The sequence below is a fragment of the Dryobates pubescens genome, chromosome 2 (assembly GCF_014839835.1).
Source record: "Dryobates pubescens isolate bDryPub1 chromosome 2, bDryPub1.pri, whole genome shotgun sequence".
NCBI lineage: Eukaryota > Metazoa > Chordata > Aves > Piciformes > Picidae > Dryobates > Dryobates pubescens.
The window spans coordinates 57,425,586-57,447,172 of record NC_071613.1 but is presented as its reverse complement, the minus strand read 5'-3'; the positions used below and the strand labels follow the sequence as shown (position 1 = coordinate 57,447,172).

At 47.3% G+C, this 21,587-nt stretch overlaps 1 protein-coding gene across 1 annotated transcript in view; it reads right to left on the bottom strand.

Moving 5' to 3' along the window:
- Positions 1 to 21,587, bottom strand: part of LRP1B (LDL receptor related protein 1B) — a 642,156-nt gene that overhangs the window by 78,032 nt on the left and 542,537 nt on the right. Inside the window, exons 59-66 of the mRNA XM_054173601.1 lie at positions 20,192 to 20,314; positions 16,079 to 16,260; positions 14,319 to 14,518; positions 7,523 to 7,711; positions 6,561 to 6,709; positions 4,146 to 4,239; positions 1,992 to 2,108; positions 1,712 to 1,831 (exon numbers count right to left, since the gene is read on the bottom strand). Coding sequence (XP_054029576.1) covers positions 1,712 to 1,831; positions 1,992 to 2,108; positions 4,146 to 4,239; positions 6,561 to 6,709; positions 7,523 to 7,711; positions 14,319 to 14,518; positions 16,079 to 16,260; positions 20,192 to 20,314 — 1,174 coding nt within the window. The remainder of the gene's footprint in view (positions 1 to 1,711; positions 1,832 to 1,991; positions 2,109 to 4,145; positions 4,240 to 6,560; positions 6,710 to 7,522; positions 7,712 to 14,318; positions 14,519 to 16,078; positions 16,261 to 20,191; positions 20,315 to 21,587) is intronic.

The window sequence follows — 21,587 nt, the reverse complement described above, 5'->3', positions numbered from 1 at the left end:
GAAGACGGCCATCAAACAGGACCATCAACAAAGCCTTTGCATCCTTAGCGAGCTCCTCCTCGGAGCAGGCCATGCTCTCCATGGTCTTTGCAGAAATGCAATGCCTGCCTTCCAGTGCCTGGAAGGAGCCTCCAGGAAGGCTGCAGAGGGACTTCTCCAGAGGGTGTCTAGAGACAGGCCAAGGGGGAATGGTTGGAAGCTGAGGCAGAGCAGGGTTAGAGTGGAGCTGTGGAAGAAGTTGTTCAGCAGGAGGCTGCTGAGACTCTGGCCCAGGCTGCCCAGGGAGGCTGTGGCTGCTCCTGCCTGGGGGTGCTGCAGGCCAGGCTGGATGAGGCCTTGAGCAGCTGAGTGTAGTTGAGAGGTGTCCCTGGGCTTGGTGGGGAGTTTGGAGGAGATGAGCTCTGAGCTCCCTTCCAGCCTGAGCCATTCTGGGATAAACAAACCTTTAGAAAGCTAATGCAGAAAACAGGAATCAGCACCTCAGAGCAGCAGGAGACTGAATACTGAACTGAGTGAAGGACAGGGAAGTTTCTGAAGGCAACCCCACCGTTTTAAGTACAAAATGCTGAAAGACATGAACTATTCAACACATTTCCATGCTAAATCTGGAAATATTCCTCTACTTTTCTCTGAAAATATGGAGTGAAAAGGAATGCACGAAAAGTAAGATGTGTTAAAAATGGAGTAAATGGAAATGAAGTTAAGAAGGTAAAGTAACCAAAAAGTCCCCAGAGGAAAGGGAAAAGGAAAGGTAGAAAACTCCATCAAAGGATGTAGAAAGAGATATAGATTGACACAGTTTCCCATAAAAGACACAGAAACATCTCTTTTTGCTATTGAAATGTGTTGCTGCAGGGCATGGCAGATGAGAACCTCAAGAAGAGGAGTCATTTTGGAAGTGGTTCAGAGTAAAATGGATGTTTTAGCCCAAGTCAGAAACCCAATTAACTGCTGGGAATTGTTTACACAGCTCCCTCCTTTGCAGCAAGTGTAAAAATTGAAGCCAATAGATGTCCCTTCAGTTTGTTCTCTGGTATAGGCAGCACTGTACAGCAAGCAGTCCCCCAGACTAGCTGGTTTGCATGCGCCTCAAATTACCTTACAGAGGCACTTTATGTATTTTACTTCAGTTAAAAGCAGCTACAGTCACCAGAGCAAAAATCATAGAATGGTCCAGGCCAGAAGGGACCTCCAAAGCTCATCCAGTCTGACCTCCCCACACTCAGCAGGGACATCTCCAAGTGGATCAGGCTGCCCAGAGCCCTGTTGAGCCTCACCTTGAATATCTCCAGGGATGGGGCGACAACCACCCACCTGGGCAACCTGTTCCAGTGTTCCACCACCCTCATAGTAAAGAGCTTCTTCCTCCCATCCAATCTAAATCTGCTCTTATCCAACTTAAAGCCATTGCCCCTGGTCCTGTCCCTGTAGGCCTTTGCAAACAGTCTCTCTGCATCCTTCTTGTAGCCCCTTCAGGTCCTGGCAGGCTGCTATTAGATCTCCCTGGAGCCTTCTCTTCTCCAGGCTGAACATTCCCAGCTCCCTCAGCCTGTCCCTGTAGTAGAGGTGCTCTGAGTCCCTGGCCTCCTCTGGAGCCTCTCCATCAGGTCCATGTCCTTCCTGTATTGAGGGCTCCAGAGCTGCACACAGCACTGCAGGTGAGGTCTGAGCAGAGCAGAGCGGCAGAGGAAAGACTCTCAGCATAACTTACGGCAGTCTCTTTCATCTTCTTCATCCCCACAGTCATCCTGCCCATTGCACCTCAGGTTGATTGGGATACACTTCTGGTTCTTTGTGCACTTGAACTGCCCTGACAGGCACACGTGTGTGTCTGTAAGTTAAAAGGACCAAAAGCAGCAAAGTTAACAAGGTGAAAGAGGAGAAGGTTTAAAAATACAGGAACAAAGATGTAGGTTCTCAACAGAATGAAGCCTGGCACTGAGCTCAGTGTCACCACGTGCCTGAAGGCCCCAGTCTCCATTACAACCTACCACAGTTCAGTTCATCAGAATTGTCCCCACAGTCGTTTTCTCCATCACAGATAAAGGCTGGCAGAGCACAAAGTCCAGTTCCACACTGAAAGCGTCCTGGTTGACATCTGAATTCAGCTGAGAGGAAAGAACACTTCTGATGAAGGCTATCAGGGGAATGGTTAAGGTGTTGTTCTTCCTCTATGGACTAATCAAAAGAGCTTAGGAAGCTTCCAGTTTGCCTCTCTAACCCCAATCAGAGCAGGTATCAGTGACTAAGATGTGCACATACCAGAGCAAATTAATTCCACAGCTCACATCGCTGCAGCTCTACTTCACTAACGACACAGAGTGCATCCCTCTGCAGGTTGATGCTTACTACTAGCTGAACAGAGACTTGCTGGTTAGGATCCAGGCAGCTGAGTTCTGCACTGAAGACATTGACTATTCTAATTTTATTTCCCATGACAAGTCTAACATTGTTCCCTCACAGCCACTGCCATTTGAGGGACTGTTCAGTTACACTCCTCTGAGGTAGTGTTTGATGCAAACATAGTGCAGCTTAAAATGTTATCTCATGTGGGATGATCACATATGTCAAAGCTCGCTTCAAAAGCCCCTGCAGCAGAAAAAGAACTAATTACAAAGCTATAAAAACATGGATGAGAGATCTTAACATGAAAAAAATCATCAAATTAACTGTTACTGAACTGTCAGGCTGCAGAACACATAGCAGAGCACGTGGTGCATTTAAGCTCAAGGGGAGAGTACAAGACTCTCTATCTAGAGCACTATAATAATATTGAAATAGTGACTGAGACTTCAAACAGCCTCACCCAGAGACCTTCCTGTTGATGAGTGCAGTCAGAAAGGTGCTTCCCTAACAGAGAGACAGCAACCATCCCTGCAGATGCTGCAAGCATCATCACAACTAACTTCCACTCAGCTGCAACTTGGCAGGGGACTGTTACTGGTCCCTGCTGTATGGACTATGGGAGCTCTCCCTGCCCATGGCCTGGGGTTGGAACTGGATGATCTTTAAGGTCCCTTCCAACCCAAACCATTCTGTGAATCCATGCAAGATGCTGCATCTCCACCACCTTCAGGAGAGCGTGTCAAGGTTTCACAGGGGGTGTGAGAATCCTGCATTGCACACAACTGTTCGTACTGGAGGGGTGAAGGTTAGCTCTGCAAACTTCCCTTTCCCAACATCTGTAAAACTGCAACGTGAAAATATTGATACAACAAAAATACTGACACAAAATAGTGTGGAAAGCCACAGAATCTTAGCAGGAGTCCTGTGGAGAACACTGCACTAAACAGCAACAATAACGTGCAGCTGAACAGGACTGCAGTGAAACAGTCACAGAGGAAGTCAGAGTTCCACAGGGAGGATCTCATCAAGGCTTGGAAATATCTGCAGGGGGGATGTGAAGAGGATGGGACCAGACTCCTGTTAGTGGGCACTACCAAAAAGACACCAACTGGACCAACACAGGAAGTTCCAGCTGAACACGAGGGGAAACTTCTTTACTTCAAATGTCACAACACTGCCACAGGCTGCCCAGTGATAAACACAAACCAACTAAACCCAGCCTAAGTTTGCATTCATATGTAACCCCCAGCACCCTGCCCTGCTCTGTGATTTCTGTTCTATACAGACACAAACCAACTAAACCCAGCCTAAGTTTGCATTCATATGTAACCCCCAGCACCCTGCCCTGCCCTGTGATTTCTGTTCTATACAGACACAAACCAACTAAACCCAGCCTAAGTTTGCATTCATATGTAACCCCCAGCACCCTGCCCTGCTCTGTGATTTCTGTTCTATACAGACACAAACCAACTAAACCCAGCCTAAGTTTGCATTCATATGTAACCCCCAGCACCCTCAGAACGGTGCTTTCAAATTAAAAACCTTAGCAAAGCTGTAACTGGGGTGAAGCAAAGGTTTGAAGCATGCAAACCATCATTTCCCAGAGACCTTCAAAGGCCCCTGGTAGCCATGAGCTAATGAGAATCCTTAAGAAGAGCCTGCAGCCTTTGTCACAGAGAGCAGAACACAGCGCTGCAAACAGAGGCGCTCAAACGTTCCCCTCCCTGACGCTCGTAGAGCACTAGAACTGATCTGGGCCCTCTGGCCAAACCCGGACGCCAAAGGCAGGCGGCACTTACGGCACTCCTCAGGCTCATCAGAGCCATCTCCGCAGTCATCCACCGTGTCACACTTCCACCAGAAGGGGATGCATTTGTCGGTTTTGCAGCGGAACTGTGGCGGGAGGGGAAGGTGGGAGAACAAACCAAAACAAACCAGGCTTTGATAGGAATTTTGAGTCATTTTTAAACACAAGTAGTGCAGTTCATGCAAAATGAGATTCCCTGCCCAAGCCATCCTTCTGTTGGGCAACTCTGGCTCTTAGTTTTACAAAAGTTAGGGTTTAAATATTCTCTGTTGTTGTCGTTTGTTCGGTGATGCTTTGCGCTGAGGCTTCCACCCATACAAATCTTTGACGTTGCTGCGGTGACTTAGTGCCCTGACATGAACCACTCACTGCTTTTTGCTGCATTCTATGATTTGATTCTTCAAGATATTACTCAGAAGCAGCACTTCAGTTCTTAAAGAGTCGTTGTGGACTGCTGAAGTAGACTTAATCTCATTTCTCAGCCGAATCAGAACACCCACGGCTACAGAAGAGCCCTAATGTTGTTGTGCTTGTACACAGGATTGTTTAGACCGCCTGAATTAAATGCGAGAAGCAGGAGTCGGGCCTGCCAACCTTTCCAAAGGATAAAACACTTGTGCAAAAAATAGAAGAGCCCTTTGTGGGAGCTTGGCAGTGCCTCTCCTCTCAGCTCAGGCAACCACGCCTCCGCGATGGCTGCAAGAGAAACGCAAACAAAACAAACCCAAGACATTTCCTCATGCAGACTTCCAGGGCTAGGCCTAAACTCGGAGGTCATTGTGTGGCTGATGCTAGGAAGAAACATCTAGAGAGATTTGTGCTGTGCTTCCTGCCTGGGGTTTGTATGAGCAGGGGAAGGAGTGAAACAGAGAGCTTCAGAAATGCAAGACGTGCTCTTTCCTGTGCCTGGGCGTAACAAATAGCTTGCTCGTTGCTCCCCTTTCTTACCCTCATTGATTGTTCAGCCAAGCTGTATTTAAAAGCTGTGTTACACTTGGGGCATTGCCTCAGCTCTCTCTGCCCTGCCAAGGAAGTTTAGCATTTCATGGTCATTTCTGTAGCAGGACTTACAGCTGGAGCTGCCTCATTCTTCTGCCACGTGTAGGGACGTGCTGTGCAGCAGGTCACCTTTGAAAGGCAAACTCTTCCAAACTCTGAACAGTGGTCTGCAACTTGGAGAAGCTCAGCAGAAGGTCTCCAAATGTAGGCTACAAACAAAGTCAGCCTATCCTCATGGGTAGTATTGTCTATTTGCTAGCATAGCCTTCCTCACATTGAGCCAGCAATGTGCCCCCATAGCCCCGAAGGCCAATGGTATTCTGGGGTGCATTGAAACGTGTGTCCAGCCGGTTGAGAAAGTTTCCTTCTTCCCCCTCCACTATGCCCTGGTGAGGCCACACTTGAAGTACTGTGTCCAGTTCTGGGCTCCCCAGCTCAAGAGTGAAAGGGACTAGGAGACAGTCCAACAGAGGGCCATGAAGATGATGAGGGGATTGGAGTATCTCTCTTATGAGGAGAGGCTGAGAGACCTGGGGCTCTTTAGCCTGAGGAGCAGACTGAGAAGGGATCTTATCCATGCTGTACATTAGTTAATGAGATGAGCACTGTTCCAAACATTTAAAACCCTTTCCTAATGGGCACAGACAAGATGCATCATGATGCAGAACACTGGAAGAGGTCAGCAGCATACTACTGGACTACTAGGAAGATGTTAAGGCCATATGTAATATTCAATCAGGCAATCCCTTGCCTGGGTAGAACAGTCCGAAGATGTTTATCAAAGTTGTTACAGGAAATCAGTTTGCTCTACTTGATCTACTTTATTTTTTAAGAGAAAATAAATGAATAATTCACTGAGTAGTTATTTCAGATACTAAAGAATCCACCTCCCATGCAGAATTCAGTGTTTTAATTGATGTAATTGTTAGTTCATTGCATATTTTAGCATCTCCATTTCAGCCTCTGAATTGTTTTAATGAAGCCCTGCTGTTTACCTCCCCAGCTGACTGGCCTGAGCTCGTTTCCTTGTATTAACATAAAGCTGCTCATGCATGAGTCCTCCCAAGTCACTGTTAGATTCACTTTGCAGCTTGTCACATAAACTTTGTATATTTATGCTTCATTTTCTATACAAATGTGGGTTTTTTCCCAAGCCATTTTTCTGGCTTTAGCAGTTGCATTTGTTCTGGTGCCTGGCAGGAACAGCCACATTTAAAAGGGAACAAGTTCTGCCATCTCGGGGAAGAAAGGCATTTGCAAGCTTATTTGCAACTGACAGCCTGAACGATTACATGCTGCCCATGCACCCACGAGTTCCCTGGTCTGCAGGCTCCACATTCCATGGGCAGCAACATTCATCACTTGAGAGAAAGTGGGAACAAAGACAAGTCCCCCCAGCTGCACTCACCTGGCTGGCAGTGCAGTTTGACAAGCAGGTCTTGTTATCCGCTGCCAGGTAGAAGTTGGTGGGGCAGGCGCAAGAGTACCTCCTGTCAGGGGCCAGGAGGCACAGGTGGCTGCACCCACCGTTGTTGAGTGTGCACAGGTGTTTGGACACTGTGGGCAGAGAAAGAGAAGCGTACCAGTGCTGTTATTGCAGGGTGTCTGCTTCACAGAGCAAGAGAAACATCTTGCACACAACCACGTTTACAACACAACGCCTCAAATGGAGAACCCAGGAGAGCAAACTTCTCCCTCTTGCCTTTAAGCTATTCTCTGCTGGGTGCAAACCAACCAAACAAAAGCTATTACTGTGCATGGAGATTCCACACTGAAGCAAAGAGGAAGCAACAAAGCACCAGGGTTTGGTTTGGGGGTCCTGGGGTTTGGGGCTTTTTTAAATATATAATTAGCTTATCCCAGTCAAGAGCCAAATTGTTATCAGTAGCAATCCAAAGACAGGGACATCAGGAGGAGCAGACACCATCATGAGCCCTGCATTGTCTGACACCCCCTCAGCCAAACCAGTTTCTAACCACCAGCATTCTGTATTATTAATACTTGTACCTTTCAAACAATGCTAAAGGTTTCCTTAACATCCCAGATAAGGAGAAACCTGTGCTGCAACACAGCTTGAGCAGTTCTGCACCTCCAGGGTCTGTGAGCAGCAGAACTGGCATCTCCTCACTGAAGAAGACACAGCACATTTATTTAATACCAGATTTACTTCCAACAGGAACCACAGATTTGTGTCTCAAAAGAAGCACAGATTGGTGTCTCAAAATGCTAATTTGAAAATGTCCACGATTTGGAACAAAACAGGAACAAAAATAGATCACTGCAGACAGGCAAGCTCCCAATTACTCAGCAACTGGCTACTAAGTGAAAGACATCAATGAGCTGTAAGGAAAGCATGCAGAGGATAATTACCTTCGGGTTGCCTGTAAGAATGATACACCTGGATGTCTGTTATTGCATGCCAGGAGTTAATCAGCGAGAGCCTGTCTGATCCAGAGGTTTTGTGGGCACGGCTGAGCGACTTGGTTTTCCCATCTGTCCAGTAGATGTAGTCTTCAAACAATGTTAGTGCAATCACTCCTGGAATATCTTGATTAGGAACTGCAAGAAGAGATGCTAAGATTAATGTTCACTCTTGGAAGACTGCCAGTTAAAATATTCCATACTGCATGGGCTGACAGATACAACTGCTCCATAATGCCTTGAGAATAACTGTCATGACAATGTGTCAGGCCTAGAGGGTTCTTTATTACCACTGATGATAAAGATGGATGGGGCATGAGATCTGCTTGCTTAAAATTAGTTGGCCCAATCAGTGTTCAGGAAATGAAAGAAATTCAGCTAGGAATAATCACCTCCAGGTTCTACAGCAATGCCTTCAAGTAGCTAATCCTTCAGGTAGTACGTAACAGAAATCTAACTTCACCTGCTCTTTGCAGAGGGACAATATTCCTTTGCTGCTTGAGGGGACTAAAAGCTGTTAGAAAACATCCAAAACATGAGGCAGACACTTCCAGGTGCACAGCCTTTAAGACAACTAATAACAGTGTGTGATTTCAGCAAGAGAGAGGGGAGGAAAAGCAATTTGGCATTAAAAGAAACACAGCAGCAAGAGGAGGTTATTGCTCGTCCCTAGCACAGCCAGCCTGGCAATCACAAAGCCCAAGGTGGTGCCAGTGTAACAATACTGCAAAATTATGAACCAACCTGATCTGATAAGGGATGGAAGGACAAAAGAGAGAGCAAGACTTGGAGCACTCTTTATCCTACTGCCTACTCTTCAATCTTGAACTGTTTGTTCTTGGTAAGCACAAACTGAACTCTGCTTCCTTTTTCTTATAACAGATATGGCTGTAATCAGAAATGTCACAGGAGAAGGGCTGGCCACAGTGGTCTGTCTGTAAATGATAACCTTTTGTTGTTGAGTAACAGAGCTGAAAAGGCAGAGCAGAGCCTGCCTTTTGTTTATCCAGCATATCCTTAACACCTTTACCTTGTTCTCTTAGATGAAAAGAGCTTCATCTTCTTACCCGGAATGTGCCTAAAGAGAGTTGGCAAACCTCAAATTCCAGCTGGAACAATTCATACCTTTCATAACCTCCCTGGGCAGCCTGTGCCACCACCTTCCTACTAAAGCACTTCTTACTCAGCATCAGTCTAACCCTGCTCTGCCTCAGCTTCCAACCATTCCCCCTTGGCCTGTCTCTAGACACCCTCAGCAAAAGTCCCTCTGCAGCCTTCCTGCTGGATCCCTTCAGGTCCTGGGCAGGCAGCTCTGAGGTCTCCCTAGAGCCTTCCCTTCTCCAGGCTGAACACCCATATCTCCCTCAGCCTGTGCTCACAGCAGAGGGGCTCCAGCCTCTCTGGACTCTCTCCAGCAGCTCTGTGTCCTTTGTGAGCTGGGGACAGTCTTTCCTTTACCTCCATGAGCACTCTAGCTGCATTACTGCTCTCCCTCTTCATAAATGACACATTGCTTACAGACTGCAGTGCTAATCACTAACCTCACAGCATACAGCATGGCGTGAACCCCAGTTCCAAACAGGACAGCAAGACTAACAGCTCTGCTCTCTTTGGCAGGCAGTGAAACTGGACTGCCAAAGCACAGCCAGGTTAGTCATAGCTGATAAGTAGCTCTGCTTCTCCTTCCTCACCTATTTGAAAACACTTAATCAAGGTGTCCACTTGACAATCCATTAGTAGGAAAGTAATAGATTGTGTTAGACACAGGAATTACATTGCACAGACATAAGGGTCAGGTCTCCACCAGCAAATTCACTGAGAATTTACAGTCACATTTCAACACAGAGCCAGAAGAGTTGCACTCACTAAGTATTAATTACTTAATAGTATTAGCTATGGATGTAATAGAGTTTTTACTTTTAAGGTTTCTCATAACCATGTCACCCTATGGCCTCTGTGAAGCTTAAAGAATTGGGTTAAGTAAGAGCTTCATCCCATCCATATCTCAAAACAAGCAAAAATAACTAGGAAGGGATCCTGCAAGAAGACTGCAGAGGGACTTCTCCTGAGGGTGTCTGGAGACAGGGCAAGGGGGAATGGTTGGAAGCTGAGGCAGAGCAGGGTTAGAGTGGAGCTGAGGAAGAAGTTGTTCAGCAGGAGGGTGCTGAGACTCTGGCACAGGCTGCCCAGGGAGGCTGTGGATGCCTCCTGCCTGGGGGTGTTGCAGGCCAGGCTGGATGAGGTCTTGAGCAGCTGAGTGTAGCTGAGAGGTGTCCCTGGGCATGGTGGTTGAGGCAGATGAGCTCTGAGCTCCCTCTCTAACCTAAGCCATTCTGTGAGTCTATGATATTTATTTTCTACCTACAAATCTTTTACAATTAGCAATTTTTGAAGTGACAGGAGTTAAAAATGAGGAAAAAAATTAAAAGGTTATAATCTCCACAAAGTTCACACTTTGTGCTTTAAAACTTACAGGTAGCTACACCAGCTTTGAGGTTTGTAAACACTCCTGCAGAAGCTAGCTCTGAATACAAGGCTTTTTTCACACTGAGCTGCTATAAAAAGTTCAGCTGTCATGCAGCTAACAGAGAGAAAAATTCGTTTACAAGTCATTAATTCAGTTAAGGTTCAGCACTTCAGTTCCATGGCTCTCCAAAACGGAGAATAAAACATCAAGGAACTCAGCAGAGGTGAGGACTAATCTCAGCAGAGAATCTGCTGGACTTCCTGGGCTGGGCTAAAACATTCTCCTGTTATAGTTTCATTGCACTGCAATTCCCATCTTCAGAGAGTGTGATGGGAAATGGTTGGCACCTCTGGGTTTTAAGGGCTCTGAGGGAATGGAAAACCTGCATGAGGCAATTAGATACCCAGGGAACTGTGAAGCTCGCATCTCCTCTGGCCAGTAGGATCCAAAAGCAGCTGTTTAAATGTCTGACACATTCTTAAATGTTTGTGGGTTGTTTCCACACCCCACCCCAAAGCTCAAAGTAAACCAGCTTAGTGCTCAGCCAGATTAGTGCTTCAATGCCTGCTCAGGCACTGACTCTGCATAACACCTGTGAACGCTGCAGTGCTAAACTCTCTAAGCGCCACAGTTTACAGAATCAAGCAGCACAACTTCAAATCGATCAGCAAGGTCACTGCTGCCTCTGGTGCCACGAAGAGCCCCCAGATACTGTGACATTTCTGGCCTGGTTAGAATGTTCTCCAAGTTCTCACCAGGACTCGTGTCCAGTTCTGGGCCCCTCAATTTAGGAAGGACATTGAGACTCCTGAACGTGTCCAGAGAAGGGCAATGAGGCTGGGGAGAGGTCTGGAGCACAGCCCTGTGAGGAGAGGCTGAGGGAGCTGGGGTTGCTTAGCCTGGAGAAGAGGAGGCTCAGGGGAGACCTTCTTGCTCTCTGCAACTACCTGAAGGGAGGTTGTAGCCAGGTGGGGGTTGGTCTCTTCTCCCATGCAACCAGCACCAGAACAAGAGGACACAGTCTCAAGCTGTGCCAGGGGAGGTTTAGGCTGGAGGTGAGGAGAAAGTTCTTTACAGAGAGTGTTGTCAGACATTGGAATGTGCTGCCCAGGGAGGTGGTGGAGTCCCCATCCCTGGAGGTGTTCAAGAGGGGACTGGATGTGGCACTTGGTGCTGTGGTCTAGTAGTCATGAGGTGTTGGGTGCCAGGTTGGACTTGATGCTCTCTGAGGTCTTTTCCAACCGGGCTGATTCTATGACTCCCTTGCCAGTTGCAGCAGCCCATTCCTCTGTTGGCGTGCAGAGGAGCTTTACAAGAGAAGCGCAGCAGATGTTGCCTTCTCCTGAAATATCTTTAAGATTAAGACATCAAGAAAGGAAAAACACACCTAACAACTTCCTGTTGCTGCAAAAAATCTTGACACTAAGGTCTAAATGTTGAAAAATCCATGAACTCCCCACGGTGTGGAACGAGCACTCCTTGGTGTGACATACAGCACGGCAAGGATTAGCCCAAGCTGTTTCTGTTTGCCTTCAAGAAGTCCCCAGCGCAGAGCACAGAGCACTGCAGCCTCTCTCACACAGTAAGAGCTTTCTGATGCGAGATCCACCCAGTCTGACAAGGCACACATTGGCTGGGTCTTGGGAAATCTCTGTGGCATTTTCTCATACATTTTGCAGCAGGCCATTTAAAACAGACAAAAGCTTGTTCTCAGAAAAAACAAACAACCCTCTCAGCCAGTTAGCCTTATCCTCAAAGGCCAGGGAAGCAGGTGAAAACCTCACTTAGCCGAAGCTAACCAGCACTTCAGATTGCATTATTCACAGGATTCCCATTTAGACTCTCTTCTCTGCTCCCTGAGTATGTATTTTATGGTCATCATATCCGTGCCTTTCTGCTTCTCCACTTGAAAACACAAAGAATAAAAGTCAACCATCCCTTACATCTCAAAATGGCAAAGGAAAATGGACCATGAAATCCATGTGAACGATACAGGAAACAGTTACCACAAGATATAAAACTGATCTTTCTCATCTGAGTGCCTATCAGCGTGGAGCAGTTTACCGTACCACAAAGCCAGAAGGGATCACTCATCTCCCCCACACCCCAACCACAGGACCACCCCAAATGTCCCTGATTGAGACAATGAATCAGCAAAGGTTAAATGTCCTCTTCCAGAAATGCTTCCTGTCTGGTGCTGAAGCGTCAAGGCATGCACAATTTCTGTGGTGATTTGTTCCAGGAGAAAGGGAGGAGGCAGGGAAAGGTTTCTGATTAAAGACAAAGTGATCTCCATGCAGGGCAATGCTCAAGGCACCCTTTGCAGCACAGGGAATAATACCAAGAGGAGTAGGGAGCTTTGCTTCCCCTCTCAGAAGAACCTGTCCCTAGGAAGCCAGCTGGCACTCAGGGGTTTATGCCTGGCACTGCTCAGGGGAGCAGGTGAGGACTGCCCTGTGGCTCCTTATGAAAACCACAGGAGTTGATGCTGAGATGAATGGAATGCTCACAGCTCAGAGCTACTGCTGCACTCTGCAATCTACCATCCCCAAACACTGCCACTGACTGGTTCATTATCTGCTTAGAACTTAATAATCATGAAAAGAAGGGCTAGGGAGCTTTTTATCTTGTTTAATTCCCCAGCAAGGCCTCAATCTGAAACCAAAGCACTTGTGTCACGTGTTGGACAAAAGCCCTGCAGGTACCTCCTAGGAGGTAAAAGCCTAAACAAAGAAATCCCAAATGTATGGAGTTTTACCACCGTAGCAGCAGTTCACCCTCACCCTAGCACACCAATACCGATTCATTAGTGTACTTGAAGATCTTTAATTGCACCCTTTGGAACGTGAGAGCTGTTCCTCATAGTCTTACACTGGTTTTAAAAGGCTTTATAGATAAAAGTTAGGAGCTCTTTAATGATGTATCAGGTGAGGAGGAGAACACAGGGCTAAAGATTACCTCATGACAGCTGAAATTCAGAAGTTATTAATTTGTCTGTCTATTAGGAAAGCCCCAAATTAAATTGTCAGGACTGGAAGGGACCTCAAGGATCATCCAGTTCCAAGCCTACTCAGGCTGCAAAAACCTCCAGGGATGAGGCTTCCACTTGGGCAACCTGTGCCAGTGTCTCACCACCCTCATGGGGAACTTCTTCCTGACATCCAATCTGAATCTAGACATTTCTGCTTATGATCCATTCCCCCCAGTCCTATCACTCCCTGACACCCTGAAAAGTCCCTCCCCAGCTTTCTTGTAGCCCCCTTCAGATACTGGAAGGCCACAATTAGGTCTCCTCAGAGCCTTCTCTTCTTCAGACTGCACAACCCCAACTCCCTCAGTCTGTCCTCATAGCAGAGCAGCTCCAGCCCTCTGCTCATCCTTGTGGTCCTTCTCTGGACACCTTCCAGCACCTCCAGATCTTTCCTGTACTAGGGGCTCCAGAACTGGACACAGAGCTCCAGCTGGGGTCTCACCAGAGACCCCTCCCCGGCCCTGCTGGCCACACTTCTCTTGCTGCAGCCCAGGCTCTGCTTGGCTCTCTGGGCTGCCAGTGCACACTGCTGGCTCCTCTCCTCCACCAGTCTCCTTACTGACTTCTGTGGAGCAGCCTGTTGAGCATTTGCAGGCTTTCTCAGCCTGCACAAAGCCTGCTCTTGGTGCCACTCTGGCACATGGCACACAGGACAGACCCCTCCCACTTTTCACAGCCAGGCTTCTCTGGCTTTGCAACTCAGTTGAGAACCTGTTGTAAATCTACACTGGGGTGCAGAATTGACAGGACAGCTTCTGATTGCTGAGCCTGTTCCTTCAGTCTCTGTGCTCCTCTGACATGTTCCCCAGGGTCAGGTATTACTGCATGTTTTAAAAGCATTCATAACACAGTTTCTGAGGCTTTTCCTTAAAAGTAAAACTATCATAATGTAATTAAGGAGAGAGGAAAAAGTCTTTCTTGTCCTTGAGATAGCTCAGATTAGAAAGACAAAGTCTGGGGTCATTTCCTGCCCTGAAAGCCTTCCAATAAAGCAGCAAAATACAGATACAACCAGAACAGACAAGACACTGAAGAGGATGCTTTGCACATTGTTTAAATGCAGCAATTCTGATTCAAGGAGAGAAGGAATACATAAAGCAATGCTTAAAACACTGACAAAAGGAAAAATGTATCAAGAAACACTGCAAAACCTGGGAGGGTTTTACCTGCCTGCACAGAAAATGCAAAGCCCCTTCCATGGAACAGGATCCAAAAGCTAGCTTCAAAAAGAAATGCTGGTGACCAACCTTTATGCCTGTGAGATCCATCCATGTCAGAAAACTCAATGTGGTTTTCATCAGCCCAGTAGAGTCTGTGGTTGACATAATCTATGGTAAGAGCCATGGGTCTGGATAGCTGTGTTTCTATGACAACTGTTTGGCTGGAGCCATCCATGCCAGCACGGCCAATGTGAGGATACTCACAGCAATCAATCCAGTACAAGTAGCTGGAAAACAAAACACAACAGCTGCTCTGGTTAGGGATGCAGGAACAGGAGCAACACAGCAGCTCTTCAGCTGAGCTCAAGGACTAACCAGCAATTACTCTGCAATGTTTCTGGTCTGCAGGTGGATTTTCTGACTTTTCTAGACCTGTTTGTAAATCAGTGTCCTAAAGGCTGAGGGTCTGAACAGGAGAGCCCTCATGTTAGCTGTGCTTTCATCCAGTTAATCACGGGCTGGTAAAACTTGGATTCAACTTGCATAGTCTTGGTAACTTAGGCTCTGAAGCACTGTCCAGATTGGAACTCATGGATCCTATTTTAGGGTGTCAGGGAGTGACAGGACTGGGGGGAATGGATCAAAACTAGAAATGGGTAGATTCAGACTGGATGTTAGGAAGTTAGGATGGTGAGAGCCTGGCACAGGTTGCCCAGGGAGGTGGTGGAAGCCTCATCCCTGGAGGGTTTTAAGGCCAGGCTGGATGTGGCTGTGAGCAACCTGCTGTAGTGTGAGGTGTCCCTGCCCATGGCAGGGGGTTGGAACTGGCTGAGCCTTTAGGTCCCTTCCAACCCTAACAATTCTGTGATTCTCCCTGAAGCACTTTCCAGGCTGCACTACATGGATCTCTCATCCTGCATAAATGGCATCAGTGCTAAGCTTCTGGCAGCCATTGTACTGCATACATCACACACATTGCAAAGTCTTCTTGTGTCGGTAACAGCAATGCAACACAAATTGCATCACTTCACTTAAGTGCTGGTTTCAAAACATTAGAACAGTTTCTCACACAGAGGGCTTAAAAATGTGTAAAGTGCTGAGGAAGTGCTGGAAAGCTGAGCAGCAATTTCCCTTCTCAAGATGGTACTTAGCCAAAACACACAGCACGGTGTGGGGATTTTTGAAAAAGAGAATCTCCTCTTTTGGGTCCAGGCAGGCAGGTTGCTGCTGCTGCTGCTGCATGTCATGACTTACAACCTCAGGACAGATCTTTCCAGATTAGTAGCCCTAAAGAAAGACACTTGAGGGCACTGATTGCTGAGCAGCTCCCTAGGAGCCAGCAGTGCCCTCATGCAGCCCAGCAGGCAGCTGAGTGCTGGGCAGCAGCCAGAGCAGTGTGGGCAGCAGGGCAGGAGAGGGGATCCTGACCCTTGACTCTGCCCTGCTGACACCTCACCTCCAATCCTGCCTCCAGTTCTGGTGTCCCCAGCAGGAGAAGGACACAGAGCTGCTGGAGTGAGTCCAGAGGAGGCCACAAAGATGATCCAGGGGCTGCAGAAGCTCTGCTGTGAGGACAGGCTGAGGGAGCTGGGGGAGTTCAGCCTGGAGAAGTTCCTCTGCAGCCTTCCTGTAGGATCCTTTTGGGTATTGGAAGACAACTCTAGAGTGTCCCCCGAGCCTTCTCTTCTCCAGGCTGAACACCCCCAGCTCCCTCAGTCTTGGGGGGCAATGCTCTCCAGTGAGTGGGGGGGGTAATTTCAACCCACCACACCTCTCTTCTGTTTTAACACAAAATGTTTCAATAGAAAAGGTTAGACATCAGTTACTGCAAAACAGCTGCTCCATACCCAGCTTGAGGATCTAAGGACAGGTCCCTAGGGAACTTCACTCTTTTGCTGACAAGCACGGTGGGGTATAAGCCATTGAGTTTAGACACCTCAATCATTCTCTTCTCAGAGTCCGACCAGTAGAGGTTCTTCCCAACCCAGTCGACAGCCAGGGCGCTGGGAACCGCTGTGTTGTGCACTACCTAGGGGAGCAGAAGTGCCACAAATTATTCAGCTGCATGCTGGGTAAGGAACAGCTACTCAGGGGTGCTACTGTTAGACAAGATAGAGTTGGGACATAGGAGAGGTACAACATGAAACATTGGATTATTCCCTGCCAAGTGCTGGCCCTTCTGAAGTGCTGCAGCCCCTCCATGAGATGCTCTGACACTGTCCTTACAGTCAGGGAGAATGGAGACTGTCCTGGTGCAGCAGATAACCACACTGCCAACTTCCCTGCACGATGCACTCACTGCTAAGGACTTTGTGTCTTTCATTTTCCCTCTGAAGTTCCCAGCTCCCCTTTTGTTCTTGTGGTTGGTTTTGGCTGGCTGGTTGGTTTGCTGGTTTTGCTTGGTGTGGGGTTTGTTTGCTGGTTTGGATTGAGTTTTGGGGGGGGGGGGGGTGTTGTTGGAGTATCTGCTTGCTTGGTTTCCTTTGCTTGGGTTTGTTTTGCTTTGCATTCTGTTCTTCCCTTCCCTGTTCTGTTTATTTTTCCCAGAACCAAATGCAGATGAGGCTTCTCTCCCCATAGCATGCTCTCAAACACATCTGCTTATTAGCTCACTCTTTCTCTCAGCACTCTCCACTGGCAGGTATTTCATTTCACTGTCACAGCAGTGCCATATGTCATCATGGCAGACAGACCACAGCAGAACTCAGCTCAGGCAGACAGCAAAGGATGACCCAGTTGGAAGGTGAATTCTGTGCTCCTGTTCCCAGCACTGGTGGGGCAGATGAAAGAAGAACTTGCTACCAATTAGTTAAACTCCCAAGGGAATAAGAGACAGAAGCAATTTGGTGTCTACTGACAGGGCTGTGTGATTCTCAGGGCTCTGGATGAGTTGAGTAGTTCTGAGACTTGACCAACTGAGATCCAAGTGATTAACAATCCCATCATGAGTGCACTTCCTGGGCTGGCAGTCCTTGGTGTTAGCTGTTGAGTGACATTTGAAGACTCCCAATCATTAGAGTCCAACTTATTCTAGACATAAAAGTTCTACTCTTGATAAGGTCCACAATGACATCCTAGGCCTGATTAGGGTCTGTGCACCCCAAACTTCAGGGAAAAAAGCCCATAGAATGCAACACTTGAAAATGCTTGGGATTTCTTAAGTGGCATTAACAGGTTTGTTACTGCAGTGTGCCCTCTGATTTACTGTCATCCTCACCCCTGCAAGCATGTGCACCAGAGGATGAACTGACACATAATCAGCTCTACATGTAAGCTGAATGTGTTGGTTTTAATTTGATTTACCACTGGAAGATACTGAAAAGCCTTTGCAGGGATACTGCTAGATACTTTAAATCAATTTTATAGTTATGACTATGTAGAAGCAGCCTTTCAGCTCATTATCTTATTTAGCACCATATAAAATCTTTATAACATTCAATCCAGGCATGCACCAATCTTTGCATCTCACTGAACTGGTTTATTTTCTAACACCTTAGCAACACCAGTGTCACTCTCTTAGCAAGGTGCAGCTGTGAGAGAGTTGGGGCTGTTCAGGCTGGAGAAGAAAAGGCTCCAAGCAGACCTCATTATGGCTTTCCTGTATCTGAAGGGGGCTACAAGAAAGCTGGGGAGGGACTTTTGAGGGAGTCAGGGAGTGACAGGAAATGGATCAAAACTAGAAACTGGTAGATTGAGATTGGATGTTAGGAAGAAATTCTTCCCCATGAGGGTGGTGAGACACTGGCACAGGTTGTCCAGGAAGGTGGTGAAAGCCTCATGCCTGGAGGGTTTGAAGGCCAGGCTGGATGTGGCTGTGAGCAACCTGCTGTAGTGTGAGGTGTCCCTGCCCATGGCTGGGGGGTTGGAGCTGGCTGAGCCTTGAGGTCCCTTCCAACCCTGACAAACCTGTCATTCTATGATCCCCTGTGTAAGCAGACAACTCTGCAAACAGGGTATTTATGCACTGCAGTCTTTAGCATCACTATCTAGAAGCATCAACCAAAGCAATTAGTCTCTCTTTCCTGATGACTTTTCCTTTGGAGAGCCACTTTAAGCTTCTTCCAGCCACTGGGGTCTCCAGCGAGACATTTAATGCAGAGGATCCAGCTTAGCGCAGCGTTTTCCAGCAACAGCTTCCACTTGCCTCTACAATGCTGTGCATAAAACACTGTTAATGTGTTCAGCACACTCCTGTGAAAAAGTTATTGCCTTCAAATGGTGGAAATATCCCCTCCATGATCAGAGGCAGAGGAAAAATGAGATGCCAGAAGAAGCAAGCTGGAGATGGTATTGCTGACAGGGAAATGCTAGGCAATCTATCAAACTCCATCATTCAGACTAACAGGATATTTACTTACCACCAACAGCAAAACAACAAGCAGCAAGGAAATAAAACTGAATTAATGCTTCAAGGGGAAAGGCTGTCAGCCACAAAAGCTCTCATTCAAGGAAAAGAAAAAAGAGAAAGAAGAAATATTGAAACAGGTTTGCTGGCAAAATAATTCTGTGTAGCACCAGTTATTAAACCTGTGCAGGGGCAGCCTGTTAAAGACAGGAGGTTATTGTGTGGCACTGAGAGCACATCAGGCAGAGCCAGGCCTGAGCACTGCTTTTGCACAGCTTTAGCTCCCAGGTGTGCTCCTCCCACCTGGGATGAATTTTTCAGTGAAAAATCCAAACATTCTTATGAACATTTATCTGCTTCTTTTCAAAACCCTTTGAGTCTGGCACCCGATTTGAGTCAAATCTCCGTTGTCAGCCCACTCCTTAAGCTGCAAAGTAGCAAGGAGGACAAGCAGGAAATGCCAGCCAGGCACCCATCCTGACAGATATGCAGTTGAAAACATTTGGTCAAATTTCTCAAACCTTTCCTTAAAGATCAAACAATTATTGCATAAGGAACTAAAAAGAGGAGCTGCTTTGTGCTCTTCCACCTGGCAATTACAACTCTTTTGGCTGGGAAAAGTCTTGCAACAGTTCAGAATAGAAAGGAGAAGTCTGGGGTCATCCCCAGTGCTGAGCACGTTCATGAAGCAACAAAACACAGATTGACCCCCAGTGGAGAAGCAGCTGACTGCCTGCTTGGGAAATGTTTAAATGCAGTAATGATGATTTGAGGACTGGAGGGATTTTGATCCCCATCCTTCCCTGCTTCCTGGTTTTGTTTTGCTTTTTCCAGAAAAAATAATAATAAACTCTTCCCAGGGACCTGAGGAAACTTTTGAGGCCATACCAGACTTGAGCTGTGCTCCAGTGAAGCAGAGAGCCATTAACTTCTGCTCACCAACTCTTCTGTTTTCAGTTCCATGAGCAATTATTTCTGTGTGAAGGATGTAAACAAGGTTCACTGATGCCAGTCAGGTTCAAACCTCAGCCCTCAACAAGGTGAAGTTGGTGTGCTCCGAGAGTGTGCCATGTAGCACACTGCTCTGACCTCACCTGGAGTACTGCATCCAGCTCTGGTGCCCTCAGCACAAGAAGGCCATGGAGCTGATGGAGCAGGTCCAGAGGAGGCCATGAAGATGACCAGAGGGCTGCAGAACCTCCCCTAGGGGGAACAGGTTGAGAGAGCTGTGACTATTCAGCCTGGAGAAGAGAAGGCTCAAAGGAGACCTTAGAGCTGCCTTCCTGCACTTGAAGAAGGCTACAGGCAAGATGGGGAGGGACTTTTGACAAGGGTTTGCTATGACAGGAATGGATTGAAGATAGAGGAGGGGAAATTTAGACTGGAGATTAGGAAGAAATTCTTTACAGTGAGGGTGGTGAGACCCTGGAACAGGTTGCCCAGGGAGGTTGCACTTACCCTCTCCCTGGTAGGGGGTTCAAGGCCAGGTTGGAGGAGACCTTGAGAAGCCAAATCTAGTTGAGAAGTGTCCCTGCCCATGGCAGGGGGGTTGGCACTGGATGATCTTGAAGGTCCCTTCCAACCCAAGCCATCCCATGACTTTGCCATGCATTACCTTGACATCACTTCCATTCAAGCACATTCTGTTGATGCGACTGCCATTGGGTCTGCTGGAGTCGATCCAGTAGATGAATTCTTCTCTGTAATCAAAGTCTATTGCAATCACATTGTTCAGACCCTAGAAACAGGGAGGGGAGGGGGGGAGACCAGTCACTTTATTGAGGCATTTGTACTCAGGCTGCTGGAGAGAGCATTCAGAATGCAAAGTGCACTGCAGGTAATGTTCGTTCCTAATGCTCTGTTTTACTGACTGCATATTGTCGAAGTGCTTCCATCATTTCTTGATGCATTACTTGCACACAGGCAGAAGGAGGTAAGAATTGTAACAGAAATAAATATGGTGACAGAGAACGCTCTCGCTTCACACATGCAGATGATGTATGAAACCAAATGGAGAGCTTCTGCCTTTGTCTTAAAATGAACTGCAGCACTAAGTGCTTTAGCTTTTGGCTCAACTTCTCTGTCGGTTGCTACCTTTGGCATTACTTTGGTCACTGAGATCACATCCCTTTTAGAACAGAAACCTCAGGAATAGCAGAACATTTAATTAATGAAAGCACTTCACTACAGATATAAATTAAACAGGAATTCTAAGCTGTGGTGGTCAGCAATGCATTCATTTTAATTCCTGAATAAGCAGGGTTTGAGGTTTGAGAGGCTGGAAGTTGTCCCTGCTCACTGAAGGAGGGTTGGACTAGAGGAGCTTTAAAGGTCCCTTCCAACCCAAACCATCCTGTGATTCTACACTGTGGGAACTGTGTACACAGAGGTTGTCTGCACACAGTGGGAAAGCTGGGTACCCAGCAGGCATCTGGGAGTCTCCTATGGCTCCAATCACTAAGCCAGTCTGGGGTACTGCTGGGGGTTGTGAAGAGCAGCCACACACTAATGGCTTTTCATCCCACATGGCAGGGTGAGAGGCCTTGCATTCAGCTGATGGCTCCTATTTCCTTCTCTGAGAACAGCAAAGCCTTGCCCAAAACCTTCCTAACACTCTAAGAGGTAGCAGAACTACTCCTAATATACAAGGATGTTGTCATCCAAGATGGAGCAGCACTGGTAAAAGGAATGGATGCAGTCTGCACTCCTTTGAAACCCATGAGATCGGTTAACCAGTTCCCTGATCAGCCCAATGACACTCCACTCTCAGGTAGGTCTGCACCCTCCCTCATTAATGTAATTCATGGCTGGAGAGGAGGTGTGCTGGAGTGGCCAAGCCTAAAGCAAACACCTAGGAACAACAATATGTAATGGTACAGAATGTGCTAACAGGGCTCCTCTGCCAGCTGCTGCTCTGTCTTCTGATCAGCACGCAGGGGAAAGGCTGCACAAACCATCCTGCAAGAAAGCCTGCAACAATATGGTGCTGGAGGACTGCTCTCCTTTCCACA